Raw genomic sequence first — 12516 nt, forward strand, 5'->3', positions numbered from 1 at the left:
CTTACTATTGTCCAGTGTCAGTATCTCGGGACAAGGGAGAAGGAGAGTAGGTCCAGCTTGTTCACAGTTACAGTTTGTGACTTTAACACCTGGTCCAAAGCCCAAGTCTAGTAAAATTCTGTTCAGTCTAGCTAGCTCAGCTAATAGTATTACACTAAAATCTACAAAAAATGATGCTAAGAGCCTTGTTTGGGCTATAAGACTCAAAATATTCAGGCATAGACTGCAGTGTTATGGTTCTTTGTTGTTTTTGTTGGGATTTCTAACACCAAACTCAGGAATATTGCAGCCATGTGACAGTGGCCAGCAAATTATCAAGTCTGGATGATGGCTTTGTCTTCATGATGTCATTCAGTGGCATCAGAGCTAGAGCGTAACACCAGCCCGGGGCTAGAACAAATTTCCCAATTGTTTTAACATTACAAAGGCATTTTACCTTAACCAGGGCTAGTAAAGCTTCTGAGTTTAGTTCTAACCCTGAGGCATGATAATTGTTTACTCTATCAGCTTATTTACAAACAGTCATTTCATTCAAGCCAGAGCTATTTCACACAGGTACTTACAAGGGCTTCTGGCAGTATGTTTCTGGACCCAGCATAGAAATATCCTTGAACTAGATATTTCTCTGCTACTGATGCATACATAGACTGAAATTACAAAACATAAATTATAAATATACAATATCATAGTCACACTTCATAAAAATATATTTTTGATTCAATTACTCCAAATGAGATTTGATTGTTGTTTGTTGTTACAATCAGCAATGTCTAGTTATATGATGATACATAATCCAAGTCTGGACCAAGCAAACAAGTGATTGTCATTGTCATGTGGCAGTAGTGATTGTTGTTTATTTGTAGTTATTTGACGGTGACAGCAAATGACTGAAACGCTCGTAAAATATCAACAACACAAAATAAGCAAAAGGTAAAAAGCAGAAAATTCTATGGGGAAATTCTTATCCAGTAAGTATGGTGATAGATTCTGATTTCCTAGCAATATCAAAACCATTAAGAATTAAAGGGTGGTGTTTTTTACCAAAAATCATAATATATCTTATATAATATAGCTAAAATGGATAGAATTATCATTAACTGCCCGCATGTTATCAAAAATGAGCGGGCCACTGTAACTTGATAATGCCCTCATATTTCTTGACCATGGGCCATTTTCAAGCCCGTTGTTAGGGTAGGGATAGGTGACGTCACATTAAATAGTGACGTCATCTGGGTTGTTCTATGACGTTTCCGTATTTGTAAAAGTGGATCAGTGACATTCGTGTTGATTGCAGTAAATGTTTGAAAACCGATATTGTTGTTTCTTTTTATTTGATAATAAATTCCATCCATTTTAGCTATAATAAAGGTAACGCTATTTTTCAGAGCATTATCATTTGGACAAGCCCTCGATCTTTTCAACTACCCTCCTTCGTCAGGCAGTTAATGGAAGACCTCAGGCTTCTGCAAATGATAATGCCCTGAAAAATAGCATTACCCTCATAGTATTGGCAGAATTTGGTGCAAAATACATCAATGATACAGCTGAAATCAAGATGTTACCATCGATGTACTGAGGACCTACAGCTTCCACCGGTAATTCTCACAGGACTTGTACTCACATAGAGATCATCGTTCACGTCGTCATCACCAATAAACAGGAAGAAGACATTGTCCGTGTGCTGACTTTTTGCCTCATTGTACTTCCCAACACTGGCCAACTTCCTCACCGCAGGGCTGAAACATAATGGATGCGATGACAACACTGCTTCTTATTCTTTTCTTGAAATGTACTAAATCATCAGCAGGAGCAGCAGCAACAACAACAGTGGTAACAGCATCAACTGCAACAGTGGTAACAGCATCAACAGCAGAAGTGGTAACAGCATCAACAGCAGCAGTAGTAACAGCATCAACAGAAACAGTGGTAAAAACATCAACAGCAGCAGTGGTAACAGCATCAACAGCAGCAGTGGTAACAGCATCAACAGCAGCAATGGTACCAGCATCAACAGCAGCAGTGGTACCAGCAGCAGCAGCAGCAATGGTACCAGCATCAACAGCAGCAATGGTACCAGCATCAACAGCAGCAGTGGTACCAGCAGCAGCAGCATCACCAGGAGTACCATCATCGCTATTTACTTTGCACTGAGGCAACCATTGTCTTTTTTTCAGCATTATCAGAGTCAAAATGCATCCAGACACTTTACCACTCTAACCACATGTTGGAGAAGTGGAGACATGAGTTGTTCCCTCTGGATACTTTAGTTCTTGATGTAGGACTCGAGTCCGCATAAAATGACTGAGTACTCAAATACCCATCAGCTCTCAAGCTGTTAGCAGCCGTTCTATAATTTCCCTTACACTGAGGCAATATAATCATAATGACATCTTATCACCTTGTCATCTGAAGCTAAACATCCGGTAACCCACTGTAATTTCATGCACATTTGATGAGTTTAAATTCCTGAATTTGTCACCTATACATTTTTGGGAAAGTGACACAGACAGATGAATATAGCACCAAGGCTTTGAATGTTTTTTTCAAAATATCTGAATCTCACCCTTGGGCCCGCTGAGCAAATTCTATAATATCTTCTTTTGTCCTGTCTCCTCTGTGGGTGTAGACATTACCTCCACTGAAACTTAAATACACATGCAACATTGAGAAACAGCCCTACAATCAAAGGCGGATAACTCCTCCCAAGTCGTGGACATGAATTACAGCATACAGTCAACTCCCGTCATCTGACATTGTTGGTTGCATATGATTATGTCAGATTAACGAGAATGTCGGATAAAGGAAATTAGGTATTATAACCGTTCATGATCGAAAATCCGACGACTACACAATAGATAACGACACCAACATGTAGGAAAAGGAAAAACAAAATATTCCTTTGGTTGTGTTACATTGCCAGCGGAATATGTTTTCTTTTTTTGGTTTGTCGTTTAATGCCGCACTCAGCAATATTCCAGCTATAAGACGGTGAATATGTTTTCTAATCATGCAATCACTAAAGTTTAACACAAAACTACTGTTACTGACTGTATGACTGATTTAAAATTGACTGATTTTGAAAGCATAGTCTGGAATGGAAGTCGCTAATTTGAAACTAGTGCCGCAATGCTTAAGAAAGCTGTTTTCTTAGTGGCTAATGTCGACTTCCTGTTAATAATTTCATTGGTCGGTCAAAGTTCGCGAAAGGTCGTTCTGATGTGACCTGTAATGGGATGTCCTCAGTGGTAGCGAGAACTTGTATCCGATTTGAGATTGAGGTAATCTAGGCATGTAATTTAATGTAATGTGCATTTAAAGGAGTAATTGTTTATTGTTAAGCAAGTTTATCTCTGCAGCCGTTGAAATATGCAGCTTCTCGCCGACTCATCTGGCATCAAAACACAGGGCTTTGTACTCATGGGCAGATGACCATGGAGTACGCTGATCACTGTGTCAGATTAACGAGACTGATTAATGAGTGATTTCAGCAATTCATTGCAAATTAGGCGTGTCGGAGTCGGAGTGCGAGACTGTCGGATTGTAAGGGTCGAAATAGCACTGATTAAATCAGTTCCCATCATTTGTGTCTGATAAAGCCTATTGTCGGATTAACGAGTGTCGGATTAACGAGACGTGGGCTCTGTCAGAACAAACCACACTCACAAAATTATCCACAATATGCACACTTATCACATATACCAGGTAAAAAGGACAAATACCAGATAAAATATGGCTGCTGCAGCTCATCCCTGTACATGTAATACCTTCGAATCTGACTTGGAGGCTGACTGATGGAAGTCAAAGGGAGACAACTCTAACAAACGAATCATTTAAATGGTTCAGTTGCATCATTGAGAGACAATATTAGGAATTATAAGATCATTTAACTCCTGCCACTTAAGGAAATAAACAAACACATTAAACACCACTTTCCATGTACTTACAACTTGATAGTCGGAAAGCCTCGGACGTCAAACTCCGAGGACACACTTGAGAACCTTGTGGCATCTATCTTGCCGACCCGGATCGGCGTGCTCCTGAGTTCGCGGAATACCTGGTGGAAGATGGGCTCCAGCTTCTTGCAATGACCACACCATGGGGCGTAGAACTGAAACACAGCTTGTATCATTATCAATGTCAATAAGACTGAGATTGGTTTGACATTGCAATCAACAGTATTTTAGTCAAATCACAGTCTGTCAGCTTGACGTGGAAAGTGATGCCTGAAGTGATGTTTCCACTTAGTTGAAACTCAAGAGCAAGGGTATGGTGCCAACAACCCTAGACACAAAATCAGGACAAATCTTGGATTGAGACCATTATCATAGGTTTCTCACATGTCAAAGGGACACAACTCTACACATGCAGCGTCTCACATGATTAGGCTAACAATGCCCACATTTTGATTTCTAGACTCTATATAAACATCACACAGCATGAATCCTTTCTATATGACATTAACATGTGCAACTAATTATAACAACTGTTATACAAACTGAATTACGTCAAATATATCATGTATATGTATCATGCAATCTCATTAAAATCAGATCTTCTTGTCAGTAATTCCATGAGTCGGTCAAGGTTCACGCAAGGTCAGTCCTCAGATCTTTGTTTAGCAGTAGCGAGAACTAAGATCTGATTTAATGAGATTAATGTTTCATGTAATATTGTTAAGATTGGTACTTTTAATATATTTTATTGCATGAAAATTGATGACCAAAACATGGACAAATATCTGAATAAAATGAACATGACTTCTGAACATGATGAACATATTCCCTGATACAGATTTCCATATTTAATTCCGATAATTACAAAATGCAGGGATTTACATGTACCTGCCTCTATATCCAAATAATTTGAAAAAGGGGGGAAAAAAACATACAAAAGCACATCTACTGTGATGCAGAAACTTTGTATGCATGTTTAGGAATGAATGTTGCCATTTCATAATTTGGTACCACTTAAAATTCTGTATGTAATCATTGTTGGGGATCATCACCCCAAAATATATAACACAGATAAATCCCTGAAAATGTACAGTGAGTTCCATACCTGCACCAACCAGAATCCCTCTTTCCTCTGCTCTAAGAATCTGAAATTTCAATTGCAATTAATATTGGTATCAGAATGAATTAAAAGTATTCATAAGCAAACAATATTCACAATTTCCCCTATGCCACCTACATCCAGAACCACTCAATACATTGAACTATTGATAGAACAAACAATGATGCAAGAACAGCAAGGGCCATCATGCATTATCAAAAAATGATACATTTAACATGACATAATGTTACGGATACTTTTGCGGTATCTTTAGAATTCAGCACCACAACTTTTCATGAAGATAATATCTGTTGTATGCATTCGTAGGTCACATGTCACTGAGACAAGTAACCAGTCTTTGTAAGAATCAAACCAGCAAACTTCAGATTGTTAGCGGGACAAGTATACCAACTAAGCTAGATCCTACAACCATACAATTAAAATTTACAAGCTGTGCAAATTTACCTAGTCATGTCTACAGGGATACGGAAAGGAACAGAAAAGGACAAGGTGGTGACAGACATTTGCAAAGGTTACTGATAGCCTTAGTGTCATTCAGTATACAGACATTTATGGTCTGTGGTCACTAGGCCATTTGGCACACTTGTCTTGTTCCATAATCTTAAAGATCCCGAGTGGAAAGGAATGAGCTAATATGGCACGAACTCAAAACGGCTCCAGGCATCAGACTTTGAGTTCACGATTAACTGATGAATCATTTTTTGCCTGGGCAATTTTCAGATAGAAAAGTGTGGGAGGGAACACTGTAAGGATAATGTGGATCATAGTAAGGAACGTGGAAGACAGAGTCATTGCCTATGATGCCACATCATTGAGTCAGCATTTGAATCAGGTCTCAGGAAATGTACAGAGTGAATGTGGCTTGCATGAGAAAATCCATGACATTTTCCTTTAGCTGGTATAGATATATATGCTCACCGCCAAAAGATGTTGTTGTTTGTTGTTTAATGCCGCACTCAGCAATATTCCAGCTATATGACCGCGGTCTGTAAATAATCAAGTCTGGACCAGACAATCCAGTGATTGACATCATGAGCATCAATCCACACAATTGGGATACGATGTCATACATCAACCAAGTCAGCGGGCCTGACCACCCGATCCTGTTAGTTGCCTTTAACAACAAGCACAGTCGCCTTTTATGGCAAGCATGGCTTGTTGAAAACCTATTCTACCCTGCATCTTCACGAATCTCACCTCCAAACGAAACACGAACCATAGAAACATATGGAGTAGTATGTACGTTAAGAAGAGATGTTTCCAATGTGTACCAATTAATGACAAAATTAACCATCAGTCAAGTGTTACCAGAGAGTGACTTTATTCTTATCACGATATGCTGCACATGATTTTCAAACTTTTTACATTTATCCTGCATGAGTCATGGATTGATGATGTCACATGTGATGCATTCATGTTCATGAGCATCGGTTCACACATCATCTCAGTATGTTCGTTTGTGCATCGAACCAATCTAATAGCTCTTGAATATGAGCAAGTCTTCATATATCTTCCCCCACCAATCAATCGTTACTAGGCTGACGTGACAGGGTGTTTTGCTGGTGTATCTTGCAAAAAGGTTTTACAAATGAGTCCATAGAATATTGTGGCGTGTTTGTAAACTCTGTGGTGCTGAATTCCAAATGTAGGCCACTTTCAAATATCAGATTTGATTCATGATGGAGAAAAGTAAGTTCGCGTGAGCAACAAGAACAGTTTACCGGCAATTAGCACTGTCTTGTTAGGATTCGTTCTGTACTGATCGTGTTTGCTTTACAGAGGTTTCTTACCTTCTGAGCATTTAATGACTACGACTGACATGACTCTACTACACAACCACTGACATCGGCATTGATTACAGGACACGCCCATCTTTTCACCGGCTGCTATTCGTGTGACTTACCGGTCATCAAGCTCTAGTTGGGCCGCACAAGCTGACACCAGAGCTGCAATAATGAAATAAATTGCATTTCGTAAGTGCTAAATAGTTATTTTAATCGCATAAGTTCTACATAAAGTCAAATCCGAGCAAAATATTTACCCAAAACAAGGACCAAAATTTCTGTCATGGGAGCCGCCATGTTTCAACATAACAGTGCTGCACCAAAAGTATAGAATGATTTTGATTGAATGAAAATAAGTAACCGTTTACGTTGTCGTTCATTTATATTTTCTTGTGCTTAAATTTGGTTTTGAAAAGATATTGCAAACTATCAATATATAATTTAATGCAATATGTCAAAGAGAATAATTTCGATTTTTCAGGAATTTACTGCTAATCTAAACATCAAGCATGGCTACCTTGAAGGATTCGGTGAGCAAACCAGTGATAAAATCGTTGTTATTTTTTATCGAGACGAATATCTGTGTCTAAGATGTTGTTGTCACATCGCATTTAACAATTGTTTAGTTGAAATACCTCACAAACCGACAAAAGGCTTTGCATTATTGATCCCACACTGCTGATAGAATCGTTCTCATTGAAGTTCTTCCCCTAACAACGATACACTAAGAATTGGTGTGATGTCTGTAATAAGAATCATTCATGGTCAATACGAAAGTTAGCTACCCATTGTCAGCAATCAGATAATGAGACGTGTTTCAGAACTATTCATGTATTGGTACACTAATTGACTGCTATGTGAAGGGTTATTGTCAACTGGTTTACCAAATGTTCACAAAATGAATTTGCTAACTCTTTCATAGCTTTTCTATTGTTGCCTACCCATGTGTTGTTTGTGTTTGGGTAAACAATAGTAAGCGAATTTGTAAACTGACAAGCTAATTTGCCCTTCAAGCAGTTAACAAGTATCTCTCCGAGAATTACTGAACTTGTTTTGGTTGGGGGTTTTAAAAATAGTAATAGAAGATGTTAGAGGATGTCCTATGCCATTTTCCCCTGCCAAAATAATTGTTTTCATATGACGCACCTGATAGCATTCATCTTTGGATGACCAGGATGTTCTTTGTTTCAAGGAATCTGATGCTCAAGTGACATTTGAAGATCAACAAAAGATCAATAAGTTTGCCAGACATAATGCAAAACTGCAGGACATAAAGGAAGAACTTACAACGAAAAAGGTAAAACAGTGAAAACGTTCAGCTGCAAGAAGTTATACATCAATTTATTTTCGTCAATATTTAGTATTGACAATGTGACATTTTGATTAGTTTATTTTGAATAAAAGAAGGAATCAATTAAACTGACTAATGCTATATGTTTCAGGTTAAGATAACTGTTTCATGTATTTGTTCATGATGGTGTCAGATATGTCTTCTTAGCATGTTCAACTGAATGTGATACAATTGTTTGTGTTGCAGAAAGATCTTCAAAATCTGGAGGATGCAGCTGATGAGCTGATGCTTCAAGATGGAGATGATGGCGCCATTCCATATCCTTACAGATAACGTTATGTAGGGAGTCTAGTGTTGACACATGAGGGAGAGCCATTGAAACCTTAATCAAGTTAATGTGATAAGAGGACATCTATATTCATCTTCCCGAGGCTGACTATAAAAGTCCAGTTTCCACCCTTGTATTATGGAGTTACATTTTGGCTGGACTAACGACTCTAAGCATAGTCCAATCAAAATTACGCTCCGAAATCGAAATCCAGTTCGTAAATTGTCATGCAGATTTCGGTTGATTGCAGGATTTGCAAAGCATGTGCAGAGCTAATTCGTTGTCAACAGATATTTTCTAAATCTTTGCATGTTTTTAATCAAGGTGCTCACATGATTTGATGCACTTCGCAATGTAAGACTCGTTTTATCACAAGTTATGGATCTTGATTATCAATCAGATCGTCTTGACTGTGTGCCGCCGTTTTTGTTTGAAGCAAATGCAAGTGATACAAAGAATCTGATTGGTCTATTGGAGAGGCATAGAAGAGACATAACTCGTAACAGCCATTGTAGGCGCTGTGATCGAGCCCAGGAATTCCAGTCTGGTTCAGCAAGGGTGGAAACTGGACTTTTTAAGTCAGTTAACTCTCTTGCCTCGAGGAGATTATCTATATTTGGATTAACTCTTCTGGACATAATGTTTTAAAGTTCAACAATGTTCAATGAATCAAGATTTCCATTCAAGTAACAGCAGTCACTATTTTTTAAATAAGCATCAAAGTGGCCACAATAACCAGACACTTAATTTTTACATGTGTAGTGGCAATAATTATAATGGAAATGATTAAAGTTAAGTTGTTGAAAATTACAAGGCAGTTAACTGTATCTGAAAGTTCAGACCCTGGTAATGTGAACCCTGCCGGGAATGAGTTTGAACAAATCCCCAGCACTTTGTTTGGACTAAACAAGGGTGACTGTGTCATCATACACATTCCTTAAGACAAGAAACTGCAGTACCAGTCATTTTGTCACAAGTATTGAGTATTGAAATATTTGTTTGTTTATTGTTTAAAATAATTGAGTCTGGACCAGACAATCCAGTGATTGATATCATGAGCATCGATCTACACAGTTGGGATGCAATGACATGCATCAACCAAGTCAGCAAGCCTGACCACCCAGTACCGTTTGTTGCCTCTTACAGCAAGCATGGGTTGTTGAAGACCTATTCTGGGTTAGATGTACTGCATCACTGTTTCCACTTCTGCTGTTTCAACACCATCATTCTATATTCATCAACATAAACCAAAGTGTCCTCAAAATCTAAAGCTCCGTAATCACGATCCCCATCCCCTTCAGTATCCATACTTACCTTTACCTGATGTCTGATTCAAGCGAGCCTTATTTATAAACAAATGTGTAGATACTAAAATGTTATTGTGGGTTAGAATAGGTTCACAGCAACCAGCATTACTGGTCATAATGAATGAGGTGGTTGATTGCATGTCATTGATCATTGTTGATAATATCAATCACTGGTTTGTCTGATCCAGATTGGATTATTTACAGGCTGCCATCTTATCTGCTTATAGCTGAAGTTTGACTTTAAAGACTAATATCCCATATAGCATTAGCAATGAAAAAGCCTTAACAATCCTACATACCAGATCGGAGAGGTATTTGTGAGCTCAACTGTTGATGAAGCCAATGAGATGATCGAGAAAGCCAAAGAAAATACCCAGAAGGCCATAGAGGAACTAGAAGAGAGGGCAGAGACTCACAAGAAAGTTCTTTCAGATTTAAAAGTACAACTTTATGCTAAGTTTGGAAACAATATTAATTTAGAGGCAGAGGATGACTGAAGAATCATGGACATTGAAACATCAGATATTTATATCATTGTACATTACAATAGTTTGCCTCAGTGAAATTTTAGGCTTGGAACCCTGTCCTTCCTCAAATTGTACGAAAACTTTGGACTGTGGATGTTTTTGAAGGAGACTTTAAGGTGTTCCAAATATCTTATTACCACCTGTCATCACATGTGTTGTACTGTCTAAAATCTTGTTTTGTCTGTGTCATAATACTTGGTTAACTGATTAAACAAGAACCTACACAGAATTGTTTGTTTTGCCTATTTCAGTTCTAACTCGAAGAAAATATCAGAGGATCATAACAGGTGCTTTTAGCATCACTTGATTCTCTTGTGCATGTCCAGCTTATAAGACCAGCACACCTAGTGACTGTTGATAATTAATATGTCACTGCTGCAACCTGTGTAGATGTACCTTATACAAGCGCTGCACCTGTAACACATACACATGCTTGTAAATACAAAAATACAGACTTATAACTGTCTTCCATCATGACATCAACTTTTCCATATAGAATAATTTCAGTATCATGAGAACAAGCTAGGTAGTGATTAACCACAACCAACACATCTGGTCAATCTAAACTGCTGGGCAAGGAAAGAAGGTACACACAAAGGTTTGATCGTGGCTCAAAATGAAATAAACAAGAAATAGTGATGTATTTGATATGGGTATCATAGTTGTGTTTTGGACGTTAACTTTACAGTGTTCTGATAAAGTTCGCAATTTTTTGTCACATTCATTTTGAAGTCTATACTTTCTTTTTCCCAGCAGTTTAATTAAAATCATATCTTTTCCTCCAATGCTGATGGAAGCAGGGGTATGTGTCAGGGTTAATAGATCTGATTTAAATGAGGATGCAGGTCGGATTAGTATTGACCTTGTACCTCACCCAGCAAGACAGATTGAGAACCATTTTGTGGATGGATGTGTGTGCAAAGTTTGAATTCTATACAAGAAAGTAGGAACAATTAAAGGTAGATCATACTTCGCTGGTGTACAAATGTTCCGGGTCCACACACCGATCACAACAACCAAAACCCTGTGGATTATGTGGGCTGCTATCACCTGAGCCTTTGGATCGCTTTGTGGAACAGGCCCTGTATTCCATCTGTATCACGGGAGCCTATAAATAATGCAGTTCGAACCCAGCTACCCTTGTGACTGTAAGCATGAACAGTGAACCACGCCATTGGGGTACGATGACCCACAATCATAGGACCTGTCGGCGTTTGATTAAATTGGTACTGTGCTGTTCTAAACCTGAATTGTGACATGGAAATCGTCGGGAGTACTACCGGTCAGGAAGGGAATTGAAAACAATTGCAGGAGGCGGTAGGGCGTGAGTTCTTATCGTGATAGCTGAAAGCGTTGTTCGTTGCTAACACTGACAACTATAATGGCTGACCTACCCCATGACTCACTCGCATTCAGTCGTTAATGTAATCTAACCAAATCCAGCTTTGTCTAAAGGTGGGGTTATTTCATACTGTGTTGCACAATCCATATGTGCAACTGCACATTTCATCATGTAGTAATATCACAGCTGTATGATGGCTGTTGAAATGAGTCGTCTGCTGCAGGTGTCCCAGTCGTCTTGAGGCGCTGCAATTCGCTGTGCAGAGGTGCGTCCCTTGGGCACGCCAGAAACGTATGATTGTGGTTCGCCCCGATTATGCTTCTAGGTTTGTCAGCACCATACCTGTGGTCGTGGGTCTAAGACCTGCATCAGTCGGGCTTTCCTCCCACATCAAGCTGACACGCTTTGATAAAACTGGAATACTGTTCAAAGCGGCGTACTCACTCACTCATAGCAATGGAACCCGAAGACAAGACGATGACGTTGACACGTAGATAGATATACTGCTTGCGAAGAACGGGGTTGATCACCGACACGTGGAATTCTTCTCTATCAATGACTGCTATAGATCGCAACGTAAGCATTTGTATGCTGTTAAACATAATTATGATCACAGTTGTGATATAAACTTGATTGTTTTCAAAGTATAATTCAACAATGGAAATTAAAGACAATAGTTAAAAGATACTCATTTATTACACATACAAGGGACCTGGTTCTTATTGCACTCGACTAGAAATTATTTTATTTCATAAAGAGGCCATCGAGAGATACCATGATACTGTAAGACACAGTAACAAAATTACGTGCCCTACATATGTTAAAATGGAATTCTCGTTCTGCATGCACAAGACACCAGTGATT

The 12516-nt window shown here is 38.7% G+C and overlaps 2 protein-coding genes across 2 annotated transcripts in view; one reads left to right on the forward strand and one right to left on the reverse strand.

The window, feature by feature from the left end:
* The window catches only part of LOC139454112 (protein disulfide-isomerase TMX3-like), a 140287-nt gene extending 133131 nt beyond the window's left edge, over positions 1–7156 (reverse strand). The window contains exons 1-7 of the mRNA XM_071235629.1: positions 7115–7156; positions 6977–7019; positions 5059–5098; positions 3945–4108; positions 2564–2644; positions 1622–1736; positions 564–647 (exon numbers count right to left, since the gene is read on the reverse strand). Coding sequence (XP_071091730.1) covers positions 564–647; positions 1622–1736; positions 2564–2644; positions 3945–4108; positions 5059–5098; positions 6977–7019; positions 7115–7154 — 567 coding nt within the window. The 5' untranslated portion in view covers positions 7155–7156. The remainder of the gene's footprint in view (positions 1–563; positions 648–1621; positions 1737–2563; positions 2645–3944; positions 4109–5058; positions 5099–6976; positions 7020–7114) is intronic.
* A 187-nt stretch (positions 7157–7343) lies between these two features.
* LOC139447404 (prefoldin subunit 4-like) lies at positions 7344–10527 on the forward strand. The gene is made up of 4 exons (XM_071228740.1): positions 7344–7387; positions 8050–8154; positions 8395–8464; positions 10078–10527. The coding sequence occupies exons 1-4, from the start codon at positions 7367–7369 to the stop codon at positions 10278–10280; spliced, it is 399 nt and encodes a 132-aa protein (XP_071084841.1). The 5' UTR covers positions 7344–7366; the 3' UTR covers positions 10281–10527.
* Positions 10528–12516: the final 1989 nt, after the last annotated feature.

This window comes from Haliotis cracherodii, unplaced genomic scaffold (genome assembly GCF_022045235.1).
Source record: "Haliotis cracherodii isolate W230 unplaced genomic scaffold, xgHalCrac1.p SCAF_10, whole genome shotgun sequence".
Classification (NCBI taxonomy): Eukaryota; Metazoa; Mollusca; class Gastropoda; order Lepetellida; family Haliotidae; genus Haliotis; species Haliotis cracherodii.

Bases quoted from the DNA above. Each gene is read 5' to 3' on its own strand.
- LOC139447404 (XM_071228740.1), top strand. From the start codon at position 7,367: ATGGCTACCTTGAAGGATTCG. The intron at 7,388-8,049 runs GTGAGCAAACCA...CTTTGTTTCAAG, and splicing joins TGGCTACCTTGAAGGATTCG to GAATCTGATGCTCAAGTGAC. The intron at 8,465-10,077 runs CATATCCTTACA...TTAACAATCCTA, and splicing joins TGGAGATGATGGCGCCATTC to CATACCAGATCGGAGAGGTA.